The following is a 23,916-nucleotide window of genomic DNA, read 5'->3' on the forward strand; positions in this document are numbered from 1 at the left end:
CCTTTCTGCACCAAACTCAAGTGTCAGTAAAACAATCGCTCTGTGTCTTAAACATGTGTTGCTGCTGTCTTCCTCATGGCTGAGATTTGGCTAAAACATAGTGATGCAGCTTAGGTATGGTACAAATAGTGCTTGATAAAGGAACTGAGTTTTGGTCCCTTGATTGGGCCATTTTTTTAAGATCTGCATAGAAATGTGGAATAAATACCCACTTTTGCTTGTTTTCACTTACATTTTAAAGGTAAACTCATAACCCTTTAGAACAGAGGTTCTCAACCTATAGGTCATGACCCTTTGGGGGTCGAGTATCCCTTTCATAAGGGATGTCTAAGACCATCAGAAAGCAAATATATTTACATTATGATTCATAACAGTACCAAAATTGCAGTTATGAATAGCAAAGAAAATAATTTTATGGTTGGGGTGACTACAGCATGAGGAACTGCGGTAGAAGGTAGCAGTATTAGGAAGGTTGAGAATTTAGACTATCCCATTTTATATGATTAGAGGCATCAGAATCTTGCCTTGTAAAGGCACTGGTGGAGATCGGAAAGTCATCAAGAGTCCTATATACTCATGGAAGAGGCACGGAGTGATAGGAAGCTGAGCAGTGTGTGTCCGCCCCCCCCTGCTCCCCCCCCCCAACAGAGGCTGAAGCCCTGAGGGCACCTCTAGGCCTTCATGAATCAAAAGGGAAACAAAATACCAGTTGATGCATTTCAGCCAAACAGACTTTCAAAACACCATGCGTCTTTCATGGAGGGGATAATGACTTGTCGCTATTTCTGGTTAAAGGTTTGGGAATCTCCGGAGAAATACACAATGAAAATAGTAAAAGCATGGATCTTACAGGCCTCCTGGCCAGCTTTCCACTTGCGCTGTTCTGTAGGTTCCGAACACAGCCCTAGGCTGTGCTGTGGGGGAGAACAAATCCTGGGTTGGATCTGGAGCCAAGTCTTGTGAACTCCAAATCTTTCACAGACGTCTGATGGTGGGTTCCCTGAGTCTCTAGTGTAGAGTGGGTCTCTCTGCGCCAGTACTGTGTGAGCATGCCCTGTTGAAGGTGTCACAGCCCTTGACGGGGGGCATAGGGGGTGATGCCAGGAGGCTGCAGGTGCAACCTTAGCTTTTACCCATCTCCTCCTAGTTCACAGGGCAGCTCCCTGTGAGATTTCTTTCCAGGACAGCCGACCAACGATTTCATGATATTTTTATGTCTTGACTCTTTCAGGGCAAGGAAGGCCCTCCTGGTCCCCAAGGCCCCTCGGGCATTCCAGGAATCCCAGTAAGTATCACTCTGAAGTCTGGTTTCTCATCAGAAAAGTTAGCAAGCACAGATATATTCCTAGCCAGGTGTGGTGGTACACACCTATAGTCCCAGCACTAGGAAGGTGAGGCAGTGTTTAAGATAGGAGATGCTGTCTTAAAATTTTTCCCTCTTCTGCCCGAAAGATTCATCATAATAGCATAATGCGGCCACTAGTGGAACTTATGGTATTTTAGAAAATTAGGAGAAAAAAATCATCTTGCACCTGGTTATTACGAAGGACATCTAAATTTGAGTGGAGCATGTTGTTAATGTCTTAATCTTCTTTTAGGCTAAAACTGAGTAGTTTCTTACTGATTTAAATATTCCATTTTCTCTTTCCTTCGATAGTTACACAAACATATACATTCTTACATGCATCTCTACAACCCAGACACATAGATGTTTTTTTATTTACTGCACATACTGTTACATATTCATAAAATCTTCATATCATATGTAATGGGTACTGTTGGAATATGTGATGTTCCCCTGTGGTCTCATAAAACATTTTTTTTTTCATTTAAAAACGTACAATGGGCAGCTTAACATGCAATCAGTTCTCCGATTCCGTTAGGATGACCCCTAAAGTGGAGTTTAGTTGTTCTACTGTAATTATCGCTAAGGTTTGTGATACATGCTACAAAATGCCCTCACACAAATGTTTGTTCTCCGCCTTGCAATTTAATACACAGCTCAGTAGGGTTGAGATCTCCAGCTTGTAGTAATTGTCTGTCTGGGGAGACCTTCTCTCATGAGATGGAGCTCTTGTGATGAACTGCCCACAGCATATCCCCCTCCTGCTCCCCGTTGTGCATTCTTGTATTCCAGCCATACTGATAACCTTTTGGCTCCTCTTCGGACACACTGTAGTCTCTCCTGCCACAATTGATCCCCTCCAAGCCACAGGGACTTTGCGTGTGCATTTTTGTCTGCCTAGATTGTCCTCTGATTACCCTTCTTCACTATTTGATGCTTCTCAACTCTCAGGTACTGGGAACGGTACAGCTCCACCGACGTATACACTGAGCCACATTCTACCCTGTTTTTGTCTTCTGTTTTCCTCCTCCTTGGATTTATTATGTATATACGTATATGTGTGAAGTCATATATGTGTGTGCAAGTACACATACACACATATATGTTGTTACTATTTACTGATTCTGATCAGACCTAGTATGGTGAGCATGCCAAACAGTTTCAGTCCCCCTTGCTTGAAACCATTGGTCTTAATCCCAATCCCTGTCCAGGTATTCCTGCTTCCTTCTCAGCCAGGGTGAACTCCTCGTCTCTAGTCTCTGTTCCCTTTATTTCTGAATCTCCACTCTGGCTCTGCTCATTCTCCCTCTTTATGTTATTCAGTATCTCTAGTTAGGAAATTAGTGTTTACTATGTTGGGGGACATAATAAGGAAGAATAATTGCAAATTGTATTATGGGTTTCAGCTTCTCTGCCTAAACTTCCCACCCAGCAAAGAATAATAAAAGCAATATGGTTGTGGATGAATAGCTCTTTGAGGTCCCTTCCTACTAACTGTCTAACAACCATAACCACTGATGGAAGGGGCCTCTTCTACAGCTCTCATGTAAACCATTATAACTCTAGAAGTTAAGGAACCTGTCGAGGTTCACAAATTGTAGTGATTTGATTCTATCAAGGTAAAGCCAAGTAAAGAAAATCTCCAGTTTGGTTTTGCACCCGCCCCTTATCACAATACGCAATGAGACTAGAGGCAGGAAGACATAGATATAACTGTGCTGTTTTCTTAAATCTGTCCAGTTGTCTTCCTCATGCTTCTTCTTTCTGGCCTTTAACACTGAGGTCACAAGTCTCACTTTCTGTGAGTACCAACACCAGGAAGTGAAACAATGAGTCTCTCCATTTATTGAGGGCCATCTCCATGCCGTTCATGCTGTGTGAAACTCTGAATCTGTGGTATTTCATAAAATCGTCACCCTGCAGCATGGACAGTGTGTCTCTGTTACTTTAAAGTGAAAAGTCCAAGGTTCATAAGGTTAGGGACTGCCCACCCAAGCCACTCCCAAAAGGCAGCTTTTCTGTCTTGGGAAGCCTTGTCTATTTCTTGGATTACACAGGAAGCCACACAACACTCTCAAGTCACTGCATTTAGGTACAGAGGGTCACACCTGAAGTCCCCAGACATTGCTTTTTCTTGCCTGAGTTTGCTGGTTTCCTTTCTTCCCATGGCCTCTTTCAAACTGTCTGTACAGTTCTCTGGACCCTCCGTCCCATGGCCTCTGTGTGTAGGGAGGAACAGCTGAACATTTTCATCTTGCATATTTTAAATCAAAATATTAATTACATTATTTCCCATTCCCTTTTTTCCTTTCTACAGTTTCCATGTTTTCCCAGAACATGCTTTCAAATTTATGGCCTTTTTTTTTTTTTTTTTTTTTAGGAGAAAAGGGGTTTATTTTAGCTAGAGCATAGCATTGTGGGGAATTCACAATGCAGGAGTTATAGGAGGCTCGTCACATCACCTTGTGAAAAGTGACTGCCTTCAAAAGACCCTGACAGAATCCTTCTCCACTCCGCCAGGTCCATGGCCAACTTCCTCTGCCCTTTGGAGTATCTAAATGACACCATTCAGGTCCTCTTTACCCCTGGCCTGCTAGGCATTAAAAGAGAGGAAGGGGTACTTAGGCCCCATAAGCCTCCTTGAATGGAATGGAATTTTATTTATTTATTTTTTAAATTTATTTATTTATTAAGGATTTCTGCCTCCTCCCCACCACCGCCTCCCATTTCCCTCCCCCTCCCCCGAACCAGTCCCCCTCCCTCATCTGCTCGAAGAGCAATCAGGGTTCCCTGATCTGTGGGAAGTCCAAGGACCGCCCACCTCTATCCAGGTCTAGTAAGGTGAGCATCCAAACTGCCTAGGCTCCCACAAAGCCAGTACGTGCAGTAGGATCAAAAACCCATTGTCAGTTGCAGGGTTTGAGTTTTGTGAGTTTGATCTCCAAAATATATAAAGAACTCAAGAAACTAGACCGTAAAAGGCTAATCAACCCAATTATAAAATGGGGCACTGATCTGAACAGAGAATTCTCAACAGAAGAACTTCAAATGGCCAAAAGACACTTAAGGTCATGCTCAACTTCCTTAGCAATCAGGGAAATGCAAATCAAGACAACTTTAAGATACCACCTTACACCTGTCAGAATGGCTAAAATAAAAAACACCAATGATAGCCTTTGCTGGAGAGGTTGTGGAGAAAGGGGTAACTCACCCATTGCTGGTGGGAATGCAAACTTGTGCAACCACTCTGGAAAGCAGTGTTTCGGTTTCTCAGGAAATTCGGGATCAACCTACCCCTGGATCCAGCAATTCCACTCTTGGGAATATACCCAAGAGAGGCCCTATCATACAACAAAAGTATATGCTCAACTATGTTCATGGCAGCATTGTTTGTAATAGCCAGAACCTGGAAACAACCTAGATGCCCTTCATCGGAAGAATGGATGAAGAAAGTATGGAATATATACATATTAGAGTATTACTCAGCAGTAAAAAACAAGGACTTCTTGAATTTTGCATACAAATGGATGGAAATAGAAAACACTATCCTGAGTGAGGTAAGCCAGACCCAAAAAGAGGAACATGGGATGTACTCACTCATATTTGGATTCTAGCCATAAATAAAGGACATTGAGCTTATAATTCATGTTCCTAGAGAAGCTAAATAAGGTGAATCCAAAGACAAACACATAGGCATCCTCAGGAATATTAACCTTCATCAGGCGATGAAAGGAGACAGAGACAGAGACCCACACGGGAGCACCGGACAGAAATCTCAAGGTCCAAATCAGGAACAGAAGGAGACGGAGCACGAGCAAGGAACTCAGGACCACGAGGGATGCACCCACACACTGAGACAATGGGGATGTTCTATTGGGATCTCACCCTTGCATTTCTTCCTTCCACATTAGTGTGTGCATTGATGTCCTGTTTAGACGCTGCTGTGCTGTTGTGTATTGGTAAAGCTTTCTATTTATTTCTAGGGGATGTAATTTCACAGCAGACTTCCCGATTCTCTGGTATAGTCTTTCTGTTCTTTCTTCCATGGTGTTCCTTGAGCGTTTGACTGCAGAGAATATGGATCTATGAGTTGGTTTATTTGAAGTTCACATGATAATGCTGGGAGCAGCATCCATAAAAAAATGACAGATACCAATGAAGCAGGCAGTGGGACAGCAGCCTGGACAGGCAATACATTCTGGTCATTAATACAGCATCCTCCTCCAGGCCCAGGCACTACAGGCTAAGGGCACTAGTGGAGAAAACGCACACTTTCATTGGAAGCTGTCTTTAATTGTGGCTGCCTTACTGGCCAGTGCCAGTGCTTGGCTGAGCATTGCAACTCACTGCAGAATGTATTTAGCATTTCTTCTAGGCTAAAAGCCACCATGAAACCAGGGTCCTATGCCTCAGAGGTGCAGGTAGTATTTAGTACTAACTTGACTGAATTCTTTTTTCTCAGCTTTGCTACTGGCTTTTGAATTCAGTGGCCTGAGATTACACTCTCTTCTGTCTTACCTTTGCCGTCTTCTGAGACCCTGAATGTGTACTTCAAGGTTACAGAATCCTCATCTATAGATGGGATCAACACTGGGATAGAGGGACTAGAGAGAGACTCATAGCTTGGTTTTGTCGAGAGACGTGTAAAACATCACTGGACTTTCTAGAACCAAGCAACCCATAATGCCTCAGGAACAGTAGTATTTTGCTGTGTGATTTTTTTCCCCCATCACCCACGCCCTAGTCAACTTACTCATAGAAGAGGACCACAGTGAGGAACAAAGTGGGGTCTTTAGACGACAAATAAAAAAAAATCATGGTGCAATTGCAAAGGGGTCTGCTTCCCAGTGAGGTCTCTGGACTCCAGGAGTTGGGGGAGACGCCCGTGTGCCGCTAACAGCTACTGCTGCACAGAGGGGCACACAGTTGCCTCTGTGTCTGGTCTTCCCTCTCTCTAATGTTCCTTGACCTGCTAAGAAAGCTGTGTTTATCTTGCAGGGAGAAGAAGGCAAACAGGGCAGAGATGGAAAGCCAGGTCCCCCTGGAGAACCGGTAAGGGACTCTACACTTACCTGCCCATCAAACCCACCCATTCTCAACAGCTCTTCTGGGATGTTGAAGGGCTCCTATGATCCCAACTCGGCCATGACCTATGTACCACTACCCTTACGTCTCATAGTGCCACAAGGAAAACGCCCTGCTTTGCAGCTGAAATAAGAAACCATTTACGTTGGTGGTTGACCGCCTAAAGTCTTATAATGGTCTGGTGACAGCCTAGAAATTCTGAGTTCAGGTCTGCCATCCTTCCATACTGTACTTTACTGCCCGTGTAGCCTCAGCCTGGAAGGCTATGGAAGGGAATTTAGGGCAAGTGAGCTATACTGGCTCCTGGTCTTGAGAGCTGCTACCCAGCTTCATGTTTTAAATCTGGCCCACAGGCATTTGCTGTTGCTTGTATTTTTCTGTAATGACACTCATTAGAACCTCCACAGATGCAGTACTCCTAAGACTATCTTTGGTGGTCCCGTAGCTGCATGACTTACCCATGACCTCAAAGTCCTTTCCTAAGGCTTGGGGACCTCTTTTGCCTGGATTCAGGGTTTTAAAATGAGGATAATGGCTCCACAGTTTCTGACATTACTTCTGTCTTCATAAATCTAGAGCTGTGGTGTGGCTCAGTGGAGTGTTCTCCGGACATGCAGGGCCCTGGGTCCACTACAGCACAGAGAAGCAACGCACCACCAAACCAAACAACATTCAAGCAAATCACACACATGGTAGGGAAGATAAAGGGCTGCAGGAGAGAGAAGCCTGGCTTCTCCCCATGTCTGTCTGCTTACATAACAGGCGTGCATCTACTAGAACCCTGGGCAGCTCTGAGAAGGGTGAAAGCTCCACCCGGGGAAGGATTGTTCTGCATGAAGGGAACACGCGGATGACATTTTACCCCATGGTGTCTTAGTTACTTTTCTTTAAAATTTTTTTTTTATTGCATTTGCTTGTTGATCTGTCCTGTGTCTGTGCAACGCAAGGCAAAGGTCTGAGGTCAGCTTGCAGAAATCAGTTCTCTCCTTCTATCCTGCGAGTCCCAGAGATCTAACTTAGGTTCCTCAGGCGTGGTGGCAAGTACCTTTACCTGTCAGACATCTCACTGGGGCAGTTTCTGTCTTTTAAATGAATTAAATAGACAGTTTAATTAACGAATGGATGTGTGTGCTCCTGCAATTGTTAATGTATATAGCTACTGTGCAGTGCCAGAGGGCGGAGCATAAGAGGGCATCAGACCCCCGGGAACTGGAGTTCCATGCAATTGTGAGCTGCCTGATGTAGGTGCTGCTAACAAAACTCCGATCTTTCAGAACAACAGCAAGGGCTCATAACAAAGAAGCCATCTCTCCAGTCCCTCTTTTAATATTTTAAAGCAATCTTTATGTGTAACTTACTGATAGAACTAAATTTAATATAAGAAATTAAATCATGTTGTGCCCATTCCCAGCACCAAAGTGGTGCTAGACGCTAGCTGGTGTTCCTCCTCATAAGCTGTGTAACCTTCAGTGAGTCGGATAACCTCTCTGAGCTTCAGAATCCTTCGGTGAGATGGAGGGTAATATCCTAGCTTGCTAGAAGTTGGAGATCAAATGAGGTGAAAAATGCACAGCGCACCAGGTTTTGCCAACTCTTAATTATTTTAGTGAGGTCCTCTTTGCGACTGCCCCATTTTAACTGCTGGCGAGGTCAGAACTGTGGAGCCTTTGCAGCCACTAAGTGGTATTACATAAAAGTTTTTTTTTTTTCTAGTGGAGCTCATGATCTGTTTAATTTGCTTGGCCGTAAACTGTTATGACTCAATCCAAATCTTATACAGCTTGCCCAAAGCACCCTCCTCATCATTTTATACCGTTTGTCGGTTGCAGCAGCCCAGGCTCACTGCTGAGGGGAAAAGAAAGAGCCTTCCCAGGGAGAACAAAAGGGATGCTCTATGGAGTTGCCCAAAGAGGCAGATGGCAGACAGAGGGTGGAGGGATTGGGAGGGGTGCACAAGGGAATGAGAGGCGTTCTTGGGACTACCCAGGGCCGGGAGCAGCAAGCCTTTCACTCCTTTTCCAATTTAAACTCCAGCAAAGCCTAGGGTTATGTATGCTCTTATTGTCCCCAGATGAGGAAACAGGATTCACAGAGGCTAAAGCTGGACCAAGGTTCTCCAGCTGCTGAGTGAAGTCCCTGAGAATTGTGTCTCTGAGGCTGATCCAGAACTCAGTGCTCAGATCTCAGAGCTAGGACCTTTGTGCTGAATGAGTGTCGTCCCTAGAAATTGTCCCTCTAGGGCAGGGTCACTAGTCTTCATTCCATCAGTTTATTGAATGCCTGCTCGGGGGACTGCCATTATGATACAAGACTGCTCCAGGAAGTTAAGGATCTCACAGGAGGTGGCCGGTTCTCGTGCACCAGGTCAGACTCAGTGATCCCACAGAGATAGTGGTACTCTGAGACCCTGAGTTATGTATCCCTGAACTCTTCAGCTTGCTGTGGAATTTCACTACAGAGTCATCCTGATAATCTGTTACCTTGAGCTGTGTTAGGAGGGAGTTGTCATTGGGTGGGTGGAGTCTGAGATCCCCTGAGATCTCGAGGTAGAGGCTCTCATGTCAGGAGGGTATCCTACAAAGTGGAGTCCATAGAGTGAAGGAACAAATGGACCATGGGGAGGAGAGGTCATAAAAGGCAGGCTGGTGAGTGGTACTTCTAGAACCAGCCGATATCCAGGCTCCTGAGGGTCTCCTGAGAAGCTGTTGGGAGCGCACTGAGACTATCTGCATGTTCTATTGCACTGGGTGTCCTTTTGTCTGAGGATGACAGTAGTTAGTACATGGTGCTTCCCTACCTTGACCCATTCTCATGTGAGGGGCATACGTGGATAAATGGATGGATGGGCAGATAAGAGGTAGATGATAGCCCCGTGGATGGAGGAACATTTCAGAGTATAGATAACATTGTATAGATAACAGATATGAAGCCTTCTGAATTGTTTAACATTTTAATAAGATAAAGTTGAGCATCCATTGTTGTTTAGGATGAAATGCAGAGTTTCAGCTATCCTTTCAATTCCAACCCTTGCTGTGTGTCTTTGAATAGATGACCTAACCTCCCTCTACCCCTGTGGTTTTCCTAAGGTATCTTCCGATGGTTGTCAGTGAGGATTCATCATAATTCCAGACACACTTTAATTATGCCTAACGCAGGGATAACTCTTCATTGATACTGGCTGTTTATCTGCTAGTAACTAGATTAGTAGTGACAATGATCTTGATGATGAGGCAAGGTCAAGACCTATAAGAGTGGACCATCTGAAAGTTAAAACTGCAGAAACAGATGCCTGAGGAAATGATACCCAACATCTCACAATTAGACTTGGATAAGTTGGGACAGAAAGCCACAAGAAAGATAACATGAAAGCCATTTTATTTCCCTTTAAATATTTCCCTTTAAATCTAAGAGTGCCCCCATTCCCTCTCCCTTCTCTTGTAATGTGAACCCCATGTAAGTCCTCAAAATTCACTCTGTATAAAAACGAGGTGCAGACTGTTCCAGGGAGAGCCATTCCCAAGCTACCATGAAGAAAGATCCAGAACTGGGCCAGCTGTCCGTCAAACAGTGCCCTTTCACCTCTTCCTCTGCATACGTTCCCATTCTCTGAGCCATTTGTCTGGATCTTAGCCGCATTTCTTTGTGGCTTGGTTGTGTCTGGGGTTATGCCAAACTGCAGGCAGTAATTTTGTATAGAAATGCCCTTGTATTCCTTTGTATCTGAGAACATGGGGTGTGGAAAGGGCCGTGTAAATCAGATCACAGGCCCCTGTAAGTGGTGCCACTGGTGGCCTCAGCAGAGCCTCTGCCCGCGTGACGGCAAGTGGAGGTTTTTTTAGCTTTGTCCTTAGAAGTCTCATAAAATAAAACTGCTCTGATCTTCAATGTGGCCATTGGAAAAAAAATGTAATAGTTCATAGCTGCCTTGAAGTGGTTTTGTGAATCGAGTCAGTAATAACTAAAATGGTTTTGTAGTTTCTCATCAGGGCAGAGAACTCTGACAGTGAAGGGACCCTTGAGTGGTTAATCGGGGTAAGGTTTATACTGTCATCGCAGCAGAAGAACTGGGAATACACCAGGCCCGAATGTACTATAAAGGCTGGACTAGGGGAACATTAGGAATGCGGGGGCCAGGGCTGATCGCCTGCTTGGCCAGTGGTGTGTGGGAACGCAGTGGCATGAAGGGCAGGCAGCCACACGTCTGAAGATCATAAAGATGGGGGCCTGACTCTCTCCTTCCTCAATTCAGGGCAAGGCAGGAGAGCCAGGCCTGGCAGGAGCAGAGGGAGCCAGAGGTCCGCAGGTAAGTGCTGGTCCCTGCTGTCCCCAGGAAAGTATGCAGGCTTTCTGAGTTTCTGAAGTCTGTCCAGCATGCTTGTGTTTGTGTGACCAACTCTGCTTTCTCTGAAGGTCGCTCTAGCTCATATCCCCTAGATTGTAAGCCATCTCAAGCTAGTTAGTGTTACTCTGAATAACTGCAGGGAAAAAGGGTGTTTTGTTTGCTTGTGGGGTTTTGTTGTTTTGTTTTTATTTCTGTCATTTCTGTATTTCTGTTTGCTTTGACTATAGGTTTTTTTTTAAATTATTTATTTATTTTACTTGCTTTTGAATCATGGTTTCATGTAACCCAGGCTGGTCTTGAACTCATGTCACGTCACTGAGGATGACCTTCGATTTCGGGTTTTGCTTCTCCCTTCTGCTTGCTGGGATTACAGGCACACACCACCATGCTGAGTTTTGCAGTGCTGGGGATGGGGGGGTGCAGGGCCTTATGCATGCTTGCACTTTGCACCAGAAGTGTATCTCCTGCCCCTTCCTGTAGTGCCCTCCCTAACCCTTTTTCCAGTTGTGTAAATCCATCTAACTACACACTATGGTGATGGTGATACTGGAAAGAAAGACAAGCATGGTGCAAAGAAGAAAATAATCTGCTTCTGACTCTGGAACAGAAGAAAGGACAGTCAACATTTACTGTATTACCAGGTTTATTGTTTCTTGAATAAATTACAACCTCTCTGTTTATTTTTCCTATTTAAATTGAAAATGCATTTTTAAAAATACAGTAAATTCCATTCACAGTTTCCCCTCCCCCAGCTTCTTTCAGATCATCTCTGTCTCTCCACCCACCCAATGTTTTTCTCTCATTAAAAACAAGCAACTAAAAAGCCCCAAACAATAAGCCAGAATAGAGCAGAACAAAAGAGAGAGGGGGGGGGGAGAGAATAAGAAACACATGAAGATGCACAAAATCAGAAGCCATAATATATAAGAAAAGGACCTATAAGGTTTTTGAAAAAAAAATGCCCAGAAAGCATTGTGAGGGAAAAAGAATCCTTCAAAAATCACTGATTTTGTTTTGTGTTTGCCATTTACTGCTGGGTATGGGTCTCTTGAAATGTGGTGTATATCCACTGAGACTCCATTGGAGAAAACATATTTTCCTTTGCAAGAGGTTGTCAGCTAGAGATAGCTTGTGGGCTAGAGATGGGGGCTTGTGTCCACTTCCCATCTTAGCACTGGGACCCCATCTGGCTTAGACCTCTGGAGGCCCTGTAGATGCTGCCATTGTCTCTGAATTCCTATGTGTATCAGCCCTGTTGTGTCTAGAAGGCCTTGTTTCCCTGGCGTTCTCCATCCCGTCCGGCTCTTACAATCTGGCTGCTTCCTCTGCTACTAAGTTCCTTGATCCAAGTGGGGAGGTATTTTACTGATAGTGACTGAGCAAGACTCTGATGTATGAGCATAACAGAATGTCATTAGGAATCATTGTATTGCTATGTTCCGTTAGCAGAACAGTAGTATTTGGTTTTTCCCTAGGTCTGTGGCCTGTGTAGTCTCAGGTTCTTGGCCACCTAAGAAGTATTAGGCATGGATTTGCTCTTACTTTTGTGACAGCATACCATGCCATTGCAGATAGAAGTGTTTGTAACCGCCTTTCTCCTCTGATGGGCAGAGCACCTTCTAGTACCATGGACACTAGGGGCAAAGACTCTAGCAGCTACTAGGTCATTTTCTCCATGTTCAATGAGTTGTGTAGGTATGTGATTGTGTAGGCTTCTTCAGAAGTAGGGCCTTATCATCAGTTTGTGGGGAGAAACCCATAGCCTTGGCAATAGCCTGGGATGTTTGGAGGGTGTCCATGGGGTCTCTTTGGCTAACAGTTCAATTAGGTATACCCATTCTGCTACTGGAGATTGCATTCAGTGGTAAGAGACATCTACTTGGGGCTTTGTCTCCTCCATTATCTGGTGATTCCATTGAGATTTTTTATACATATATACAGCTTTCACCCCTAGTGTCCACGGTACTGGAAGGGGCTCTGCACACCACCAGGGAGAAAGGCGGTTACAAACCTTCCCTGTACAGCAGCATCCCACCTGCATGATATGCTGGTGTGGTGCGAAAGTGGGGCAAAAGTTGTGGGAGTAACTCTATCTGATTCTGTCTAAGGTGCTCTCTGTGAGATCAAATCCATGCCTATACTGCTCAGGTGGCCAAGGACCTGAGACTACACACACACACACACACACACACACACACATACACACACAAAGTTTAAGAAGCATATATATACATATATATTATAAGATACACACATGTTTAAGAAGCATATTAAACATATACATATATTATAACACATAATGTATATTTAAGAAGCATCTACTGTAGTAGGTTTCCATATGACCCCTCAAATGGCCCTGAGTTTTAGCTGTCCCTCCCCATATCCTCATCCTCCTCCCATTATTACTTCCATTTCAGTCCCATCAAACCCAGCTCATTAATTCATAATTATGTATTTATTCTGTTTTCCCTTTCTCAGGAGGTCCTTCCCACTCCCTGGTTTCTTACTTTATGTCTAACATCTATGGTTATATGCGTTGTAGCTTTAAATCTACCTCTAATTAGTGCACCAAATACAGGTAATTTTCTATAATAATAAAAATGTTCTCTTGATTTTAATTTTTAAGTGCTTTACCTCTTCATGGTGTTGATTTTTTTTAATATTTCTTAATTTAAAAAAATGCTGTTTAATGAAACTCCTGAAATCCAATTATCTGCCGAGAAGTAACGGATTGGAACACTGCTTCTGTTCTCTTGTGTTATTTTTCTTTTGAAAAATCAATAAATCCTCTGGCTACTATTCATTAAAAAGGAAACAAAACATGAAAATCAATGTTCATTTTCCCCAATATCCCTGCTTTTCCCGAGTGCAGCAGGAGGAACCCGGGCGTGGGGATGAAGGCTTCGGCCTATGCAGACTAAAACCATGAATCAGTGGCTGGTTGTTTTTTCCAAAACATACTTTAAATTGATGATCCCCTTACATCCTTTCTTAAGGCATCTTTTTTTTTAACATTTTTTTTATTGAGAAAAGAAAAAAAAAACAAATTTCCTCCTCCTCCCAGCCTCCCATTTCCCTCCCCCTCCTCCCACCCTTCTCCCCCTCCCCCCACTCCTCTCCCCCTCCCTCTCCAGCCCAAAGAGCAGTCAGATTTCCCTGCCCTGTGGTAAGTCCTAGGTCCTCCCCCCTCCGTGCATTTCTAGGAAGGTGAACATCCAAACTGGCTAGGCTCCCACAAAGCCAGCACATTACGTAGGTTCAAAACCCCGTGCCATTGTCCTTGGGTTCTCATCAGCCAGGCATCTTAAATATGATAAGTGGTTGCTGACTGTGGCTGGCAGTCTCTTCTCTAACTAAGTGGTTCTGGTGAGAAAAGGTCCAGTTTCATCAGATGGCTCCTGGCTTAGGAATAAGAGGGGTACCTTGTCAGCTGGAGAGACGCATTTGCTGCATCCTGACTTAGGAGTTGGACCCTCTTCTGCCCTGGAAATTTCAGGTCAGGGATGCAGTGTAACAGGGATATAGTGTAGCAGGGATGCAGTGTAGCAGGGATGCAGTGTAACAGGGATATAGTGTAGCAGGGATGCAGTGTAGCAGGGATGCAGTGTACCAGGGATGCAGTGTAGCAGGGATGCAGTGTAGTAGGGATGCAGTGTACCAGGGATGCAGTGTACCAGGGATGCAGTGTAGCAGGGATGCAGTGTAGCAGGGATGCAGTGTAGCAGGGATGCAGTGTAGCAGGGATGCAGTGTAGCAGGGATGCAGTGTAGAAGAGATCTGAACTGGTGAAAGAGGACAAGGTCCTCTGCTTGGCTTCACTCAGCCAGAGCAAAGCTTTAAAGGGTGGCGTGAGTTTGGAGAGAAATATATTTGGGTCCTTCCCTTTGTCATCTATTGACCAAAGTGGGGCCGCTTCTGGACCTGTTTCCTCTTCTGTGTAACGGAGAAAATAGTAGCAGTACCTAGCAGTGTGGGGCTCCCCTAGTTGGGGCTTTTGTCCTGGGTTTATGGAATGAGAGCAAGTTAGAGTCCCCTCTTGGAAGACAGCTGGCCTTGGAATTCGGTCATTTAAAGAAGGTCCCAGAACCTTGCTGAGTTCTGAGTTACTGAAGAGCTTTGCTCTGCTCGTTCCAAACAGCATCTCTACAGACCTGGGTCTCATTCTCATGGTCTTGTGTGGAAACTGAATCCTAGTAGAGAGAAGTGAAACACGTGAGTCCCACAGCGGCAGAGGAGAGCAGAGACCTGATGAGCCCCCGGCCCATGGTCAGCCCTGGCACATCCGGTGCAGAGGCCCAGAAAGCATCTGCCGTTGGAAACAGAGGACTAGGCATCTTAGGATTTCTGTTTTCTTACCCATAGTGATGTTAGGGATCCAGGGGCAAAGCCTGTTCTTTGGCTGGCATGACATAGAATAGTTGAAACTCTGAATCTAAAACTTAGATGACTCCACTCCACTCTTCCTTGTGTCCCTCTTTCATCTTTCCTTGTCAATGACTGCGGTGTTCTAACAGCTTCCTGTGTGGTTTCCAGACAGACTGTCATTGAGACCCAGTTATAAGCCCAGATTTAGCTGAAGAAATTTTCATCCATTTAGACTGGGGTTCTCCGCCCACTGCCCCTACTGGTACTAGAGGGACCACATTCTGTTATCCACTCCTACTCTCCCATCCTCTAAAGGACAGACTACATTCTAATTGGCCATGGTGGGTGGAGACGCACAAGCCGCATTTCTCAGTTGTGACCTTAATACCCTGTCGAGCCTTTTAAGATGAAGTTCTCCTTGGACAGCCTCCCCCTAGAGCTTTCTGCTTCCTGGTTGTATTGTCATTTGCTAATGTCATCAGGAGATGAAACCAGAGTGAAGCCTGGTAGATGCAGCCAGGTGGTAATTTGATTCTATGGGTTCGCTGCCCCCCTTTTGTTGAGAATGACCATGGAGAGGTGTCCTCTATATCAGATTGGCATGTGTTGAATCATGGTACCTCTTCACTGTCTGAGTGATAAACAGGACTGAGCTTGGGTTTCTTTATACAATGGTGAGAACAGAACCCATGTTTCAGAGCTTCAAGGCCACGAAATGAGCACTTTTGATGGTTATATCACCATGCAATGCAGGACCCCATAGAGAAAACCTTCTCTCTTCCCTGCTTCTTGCCTTTCCTCCCTGATTTTCTTCTACCCACGCCTGGCACCCTGACATGGGTGGCGAGCGAGAGGCAACAGGGTAAGCCACAAGCAGAAGATGGGATGACTCAGGATGTCTTTGCAGCTCTCTGCCTTTCTGCTGCCCAGCCTATTCTTTGGTAGAGTCATAACTTCATCATGTTTCTTCCAGGGCTTCAAGGGACACACAGGTGATCCTGGCCCACCTGGTCTGAGGGTAAGTAGATGACTCTGAGCTGACACTCAGCGGGGAGAGGATTCCACGATTTGCAGGGCATCACCTTGCTGTTTTATTTAGGAAAGAACAGTAGATGTGCTGGCCTGGTGTCACAGTGGGTGGCACCATCCCATCTCTTGTGAGTGGTTCTTCTGGGCCCAACATTACATGCAGCCAAACTAGCCAAATCAACCTGAGTTTAGGTCGCCTATGGACTGTTGACATGTCCCCTAAGCCCTGTGAAGCAAGCCATGGTGTTAGGCTTCATTTGCAGTGGAGCAAACTCAGGTCAGAGGTCATGGGTGACTTTCCCAGGTCATAGAGTGTGTATGTTAACACACAGGCTTTGTCTCAGGTGCGTAGCCCCTCAAACCTTTTCTTATTCTCTAATACCTGCCTCTTCAAAATGCCCCAAACCTTTGAAGGGAGTACTGGGTCATTGGTAGGATTCCTTGAATGTTGTGGATAACCATGACAGAGAGAAGCTGTAGAGAGAAGCCAGAGATAAGCAGGTAACAGGGGACTCAACAGGTTCACCTGACCCATGCAGTGCTCTTCCTGCCTTTCCTGTTGGGGAGACACTTAGGGCTCCACCCACTCTACTGGAATCCAGCTCTGCTGCTTCAGAGACTCTCATACTGTGTGTGGGGTCACTTCTGTCTGTCAGCCTTCTGGGGCTTTGCATCTCTTCCACACATTTAGATACTATGTATTTACTTGTGGTGGCCTATATCTAAACCAGTCCTGTTCCTAACTGGAATTTTTTGTTTCTAGGGAGAACCTGGGACTATTGGCCCCCCTGGAAGGGAAGGATCACCAGGAAAAGATGTAAGTTGGGATGCTTTGACCTTCAGTGCTTGAGGAACAAGGGAGAGGCACCTAGGAACCCTTCCAAAGTGACAGGTGGCAGTTCTATTAAGGTGTGGAATGACACATAATTGGTTTTCCTTAAGACTTGAGCTTCTTCCATCCTTGGGGTCAGCCTGTATCTCACAGTTCACAGAATTTTTTCTGGGTTCATCTGATTTGTCTAGTGTTAGATGGTGGATCCACTCTATCTATCTTACATTATTTGAATGGCCTTTCATGTTTTCCCACAAATTGTTTCTTCAACTCTTGATCTTTTTGGTGTTCCTAGTAACTATGAATCCCTCAAATTCTCTCCCATCATTTGAGATCCACACGGTTGCCTTTACCTCCACCACCACCATTGCCACCACTGTGTTTGCCACCATTATCAACAACACTACTGCACCACACCCCCCATCATTACTACCATTACTGTGACTAATGCCATCACCATTGTCACCACCACCATCACCAAACCATCACTAATTCTAGCACTTTGATCATCATCACCACCACCATCATCACCAAAGCCACTGCCAGAGGTAGCAGTAGCGGTTCTTGCTTCTTGGGCTGTGTCTTCCTTTAGGCATCTCAGATGTTCTTACTTTTACTTGGTCTTGAAAGCAGGACAGAGAAGGTAGAGGTTTTCTCTGGAAGGCACAAATGAGAACACTGTCATGAAGAGACTCAGAGGTACAAGGAGCCACCCTGGATCCACTATTTATAGCTCACCCTCTATGCCCATTTCCCAAGACTTGACTATCTATTGTATGTGGCATTTTACCACGTGACCTGACATTTGGGTATGGAGATTGTTCTCCTAGGAGTGGGAAACTTGCTGGAAGCATGGAGACACAGTCCTGAGGTTGGCAAATGGTCTCCTTCTAGATCTTTATATTTCTCATGACCTCCACAGGGACCTATGTAGCATATAGACTTCTCTTGTTGCTCTGGATGCTGTAGCAAATTGACTGTTTGTTGGATCTGCTTAGAAGGATCTAGAAGGAATCACGTGGGAACGTCAGTCTAGCTCCGTTGTTTTTTCCCAGCAATTTGTCCTACTTAGCTTTGTGTCAGCTTGACACAAGCTGGAGTCATCCAAGAGGAAGGAACCCCAGTTGAGAAAACGTCTCCCTAAGACTGGGCTGTTGACAAGCCTGTTGGTAATTTTCCTAATTCGTGATTGGTTGTGTGAGGGCCAAGTCCATTTTGGGTGGTGCTACCCTTGGGCTGGTGGTCCTGGCTTCTAGAGAAAGCAGGATGAGCAAGTCATAAGGAGCATACCAGCAGCCAGGACTTCTTAATGGCCTCTGCATCAAATCTACCCTGACTGCCTAGGATGATGAACTGAGATAAAAAAAAAAAGAGTAAGAGAAACCCTTTCCTCTCTGGATTTTTTTTGATTACGGTATTTCACCATACAGCAGTGGTGAACCTAACTAAGGCATACTTAAAAAAACAATTGAGTAGGTGGAGCCTGTGAGACTTCCCTAGACGCTGTGTGGGTGGTGCCGTTGGGTGGCAGATTTCATACTGTGGCGACTTGGGCACGAATGGTTCTAGGTTATTATCTAGTGAATTTGCCATTTTTGACTTTTCTTGGTTCGAGATCTGACTTCCTTAAACAACCAGAGAAACAGGTGACCTCTGTCTACATCAGTGAATAAACATACTCATTTACAGATGTGAATTGAAAAGCATCCTTCATCTGGGTGGAAAAAAAATGGTGCATGTTTGAAGTTCTTGGCATTGAAAAGGAAGTGTTTGGACACAGTACTGGGTTCCTGTGTCTGTTGGTGAAATCTGGTCCAAATTAGACCTTTGTCATCTGACATGTAACTCTGTGATTATATGATTCCTCTCTGTTCCAGGGTGACACTGGACCAGCAGGACCTCAGGGTCCCAGAGGACCAAGGGGCCCACCAGTGAGTTTCCTTTGACATTAACTTGCTTCACAGTTCAACCAAGCTATTACCATGATGATGTTTGGTGTTTTACCCTGGTATGGATGCATGCATTACTTTAAAATGATGCTCTGTGTCTTAGAGGATGCCAAACAGCCACTGCCCTCTGTCCCAAGAACCTTCTTACATGTCCCCAAAGACAACTCACTGACAGTCTGCCCACAGGGATTCCAAGAGCTGTTATACTTCCACTTTGGGGCTATTATACAGTTTTATGTGCCACACTTGAGTTTCCTATAAGTACCACAGTTGGTAGATTTTTAGAAACATTTGCCTTTGTTTCTGGAGGCCAGAGAGGGAAATTTAGGTACCAGCCATGAGGGAGAGCATCCCTGCATCTTTAGCTTCTTAGGGTGTCAGCATCCATGTGAGGGGACCAACAGGCAGCATTGGAGCTCAGTGAACACACTGTGTGGTTGGGAAAGCTAACTTGAGTGAGCCTTGGAAGGCAAAGCCATGAGGACTACGTGTCCTGAGGAACTCATACTCTTACTCAACATAGCTCTGATTGCTGCCTTCATGGTCGCCACCTTTTTCATAGCCTGTGGGTTGTATGAAAACTCTCAGGGGTTTTCTAGCCCCTCACCAGGCAGTGTTACTGGTACTGACAATAATAGTAATTGATTTTTTTCCAACCATTGCTGTTGTAGCAGATTAATGATTCAACCACCACCCTTAGAAAGAATTCAGATGTAGAGTTGTTAGTAAGGTCAGGTTAATATGTTTTTGTTAATGGCCTTGAAGTGGAAAGTCTTCAGGATCAATTTAAAGTTTATAAAGACACACTTTTAATAGTTGAACAAGGGACTTGCTGAGGTCAGGGAACAGGACAATGGCTATTGCTGGCTGATGTACCTTTCTTGCTATGATGAGTTGATGATCAAAGGTGATGATTAATTCCTCGTACCTATTTTTGCCCTCAGCTTCCTGATATATATTCTTGTTGGGTGGGTGTAACCTAAGGATTTAAACTAGAACTGACATTTTCATAAATAAAAGTTTAGATTTGTGATTTTTTAAAAAAGATTTTTTTGTTAGATTACCTTTTAAGGTAAATAACAAAATGATTGGTCCTTTCTTTGAAACCAGAAAATGCAGCCTACCAGTAAGAGAACTGACTTAGAAAAATACCTTTTTTACTTACACATCCTTAATCTTTATAACAAGTTGCTTGGGTAAGATTGTATGTGGGTTCTTGGGACAACGTGTTTTTCATCTGTAATATGTAAAATGTTTAATTGTAAAAGGGATATATAGAACATTTTATTCATTGTAATCATTCACTTGAAAAACAGAACGTAACCACATTGTAATTTTTATACTGCTTCAAAGATGTTTTTTCTGGGGTATATAAGCTGTAAGGGAAAAATAAAGTTAGCTAGAAGGAAAAAATAAGAATGGGCAGACGGGAAAATCAGAGTAGAAGAACAGAACAGAAAAAGAATAGAGTAGAACAAGCAACAGAAAGAATAATAAAATAAAGAACTAAGCTTGGGGCCTCAGGAAAGTCCTCATATGTCTGTTTGTCTGTCCAGCAGCTTGCCTGCTCTGCATCTCCTCTTCAGTGTCTCTGACCTGCTAAAGGCTTGCCATTCATCAGCACCCTAGGAGAGATGCTGAGATGTTGGAGGTGTGTGTGTGTGTGTGTGTGTGTGTGTGTTTTCCTTTTTTCTTCTTTGCCGCCCCTAGAGAGTTAAGTTTTGACACCATTGCTGGCCCCAGAGAATTAAGTTTTGCTCCCTCAGAAAAGTCAAGTTGATTGATTAGTTCGCTATCTCTCTGGATTCCCCTCAATATCTGAGCTGCTGAAGGCTGGTCCTTACAGCAGCAATATTAGGGTTGACTGACTATAATAACAATCCTTGGCTTAGAGGATTAGACATGCTTCTGTCTTCATGGAATATTCCTCCTGTATATATGATGTTTTTGTGAGTGCATGTGCTCTTGTGTGTGTCCCAAATTCCCCTTATGCTCAGGCATTAGTCCTATTGAATTAAGGGTCTAACCTATTATACCATAAGCTGACGTAACTGATTACATCTTTGATGATTCTGTTAACAAATTCAAATTTCAAGCGCCTAGGCACTAACATTTCAACATGTTAATTTAAGCTAATATTCCACATGTTGGTAGATATTTGGAGTTTTATCCACTCCCATTTATACACCTAGGCAAATCCACAGAGTGTGAGCAAAGATAGGTAGTAGAAGGATGCCCAGTGCTATGTACAGAGAAAACCCTGGGAGACCCATGAGAGGCAGCTGTGCGTGTAACTTAGCACACTATGAACAGTAAACTTTGCTTCTGGTAAATAAAAGTGCACTCTAAAACAAAGATGGAAATGTGTCATTTCACACACATAAACCAGTGCAGCGATTGGTGGTCATTGGCAAGTATGGCGTTCCATGGATCATTTTAGCTTGTGGCGTTTTTATACCTGTTGCTGTTGTTTGCATGCCATTGCTAATGTCTCTGTCATGTGCCATGCTGTGACAGTGGGATGGCTATGATATTACTCAGAAATGTGAACTTTTCAGCTCCCCTGCATGCTTCTGGGGCCACTGTTGGGCACAACGTGTGTGTGTCAGTGGTGTGTGAGTAACCTCTCTTGCATATGATCATATTTGGAGGTCAATTTTTTTCATGTTGTGGTAATTGTATATGTGTACATAATCCCCAAACTTCCATTTTGCTTTCTTTAAAATCTACAGTCACACAGGGATGGGTAAAACTCATGTGATTGCTGTCTCACCGCCACCGGCTTTAGAGAAATATGGGGTGTTCGTTGCACAAAGCACAGATGTCATTCATTTGATTTCCTACCAAGACTTCTGAGTTATGAAACCAGGGTATGAATCTGCCTGTGCAAGGACAAGGGATAAAGATGCAGAGATGCTCATAGTTTGCCCAATAGCCTACATTTCATCGGTAGTTGATGCCAGTCTTTGGACTCAAGTGGTCTGGACCAAGAGTCTGAAGTTTAAGACCCTACCTTAACTGTCTGTGGACTCAATTGTCTTGACAGAAAGGTTGTCCTAGAGGAAGGGGCTTGAAGAGAAGTTTGGAGAACAGAAGCTTGGGAAGGGGACTACATCCTCCATTCATAGGCTGCATAGTGGCCAGAGGGACTAGAAGATGGTAGATAGATAGATGACAGATAGATAGATAGATAGATAGGCGAATAGATAGATAGATAGATAGATAGATAGATAGACAGGCGAACAGACAGATAGAGTGATTCTGTGCCTCAGAGAGGACCTAGTCCTAACATCAAAACACCAAAGTTCACAGGGAACCGGTGGCCACCAAAACTAGCCTTGGCACCATGTGCTATTGTATTGTCTGGTGGCCCCTCCTCCTCCCCCCGCAGAGGCAAAGAAGGACTAGAGCAAGAAGCAGGAGAGATATCATTTCCATAGGGATGAGCCAGAGTACATATTTTTAGAGAGACACAGATGGGTTGGTGGGTGGAGGGAGTATAAGGAGGGGCAGCAGGCAGCACTCACTAGAAGGTCTGAGTGTGCCTGCCAATCAGAAAGAATGTTGAGGGCTTCCATTTTTGTACTCACTAGCTGAGATCCCAGACAGAGCTTGGACTTCCTCTATGTCTTGATTTCCTCGTGAACTAAGGTTAGCTATGCTACATGGTTTCTGGGTGCATCTGGTGAGATGAGGTGCTTGAATACACATGTTCCCACGGGCACATTTTAGGCAAAAGATAGAGACTGTGTTTCTGGTTACTGACCTGTAGACACGTGCTTAAGGAGGGCGGTACAGTATGGGATGGCCAGTATTGACTATGCTCAGAACTCGTTTTTTCCACTTCTCTCTGGGGTGTGTGGCTTAGAATTTCCATGCCTCAGTTTCCCCACATGTAAAATGGTAATGACATTTGCATTCGGTATGAGAAGTGAATGATTTTTAAGAGGGATTGGTGTGTAATATAAGATTACTGGCCAGGGTCAGCTGAAGGTAGTGGATTCTATCAAGTTTTGGGGACGTTGACACCTTCATGAATACACAATTCACAGTTACAGGACTTTACTCAAATCTTTCATTTTCAGGATTAACACTGTGGATATCTGTGATGTTCTCAGTCTTCTCATTAAACAGAAAACCCTAGTGCGTGTCACTCACTACATGCTGGAGATATTAAGAGCCACAAGTCACAGACTCAGGGCAGGGATGTGAGCTGAGCACAGAAGAGCATCCCATGGGAAGTCTGGTGGGCAGAAGGAGTTGAGCTGTGCATTTTAGGCAATAGGCGTTTATTTGGGAGTGAGACAGGGTGGGTAGCTAGGAGACTTTTTCAGCTTCCTGATATTTACTCTATAATGGATTTTGTGTGTGTGTTAACTTTGACAAATGGTCTCATATAACTAAGGCTGACTTCTAACTCACTGTGTAACTGAGAATGACTTTGAATTCCTGACACCCACCCGCAACTGCCCTCAGAATAGCTGGGATTGCAGGTGAATGCCACTGTGAGAAACCTTTTGAGAAGAAGTATTTTCCAAAATTATAAATATGCTCAAAATGACTGTCAAATTAGAGAATACTAGATTCAAGACCCTCAGTCCTAGAACCTGTGATCCTTTCGATCCCTAACTGCATGACAGAATAAGCCAGTGTGTACCCTAGCCCCCTGTATCCTTGTGCTTTAATGCATTCATTGCATTTGTGATAATGCCCTAAGGGAGGGGGCTTGCGATGAAGAGCAGGCAGAGCTGCTTCCTCAGGCACGCCTTCCGATGGAAGCAGCTACTCCTGAGCTGAGTTGCGTTACATGCTTGTATTGTTCATAGCCCAGCCTGTGAGTTGAAAGATGAATGGAAGGATGAATGAAGCTGGTCCTGCTCGTTTACTGTGCGGTGCAGTGGGCACCAGTCAGTGAGCGGGGCCTTTTCATGCCCACGGACTCATTTACTTCCATAATCGCGCTATGAAT

General features: G+C 44.5%; 1 protein-coding gene across 1 annotated transcript in view; it reads left to right on the forward strand.

Moving 5' to 3' along the window:
• Col22a1 (collagen type XXII alpha 1 chain) overlaps positions 1 to 23,916 on the forward strand; it is a 210,689-nt gene that overhangs the window by 168,340 nt on the left and 18,433 nt on the right. Inside the window, exons 49-54 of the mRNA XM_041672342.1 lie at positions 1,232 to 1,285; positions 6,344 to 6,397; positions 10,680 to 10,733; positions 16,111 to 16,155; positions 16,930 to 16,983; positions 18,876 to 18,929. Of these exons, the coding sequence (XP_041528276.1) occupies positions 1,232 to 1,285; positions 6,344 to 6,397; positions 10,680 to 10,733; positions 16,111 to 16,155; positions 16,930 to 16,983; positions 18,876 to 18,929 (315 nt within the window). The remainder of the gene's footprint in view (positions 1 to 1,231; positions 1,286 to 6,343; positions 6,398 to 10,679; positions 10,734 to 16,110; positions 16,156 to 16,929; positions 16,984 to 18,875; positions 18,930 to 23,916) is intronic.

The sequence above is a fragment of the Microtus oregoni genome, unplaced genomic scaffold (assembly GCF_018167655.1).
Source record: "Microtus oregoni isolate MIOR12 unplaced genomic scaffold, Mior012 000022F_ref0000154, whole genome shotgun sequence".
NCBI classification, from domain to species: domain Eukaryota; kingdom Metazoa; phylum Chordata; class Mammalia; order Rodentia; family Cricetidae; genus Microtus; species Microtus oregoni.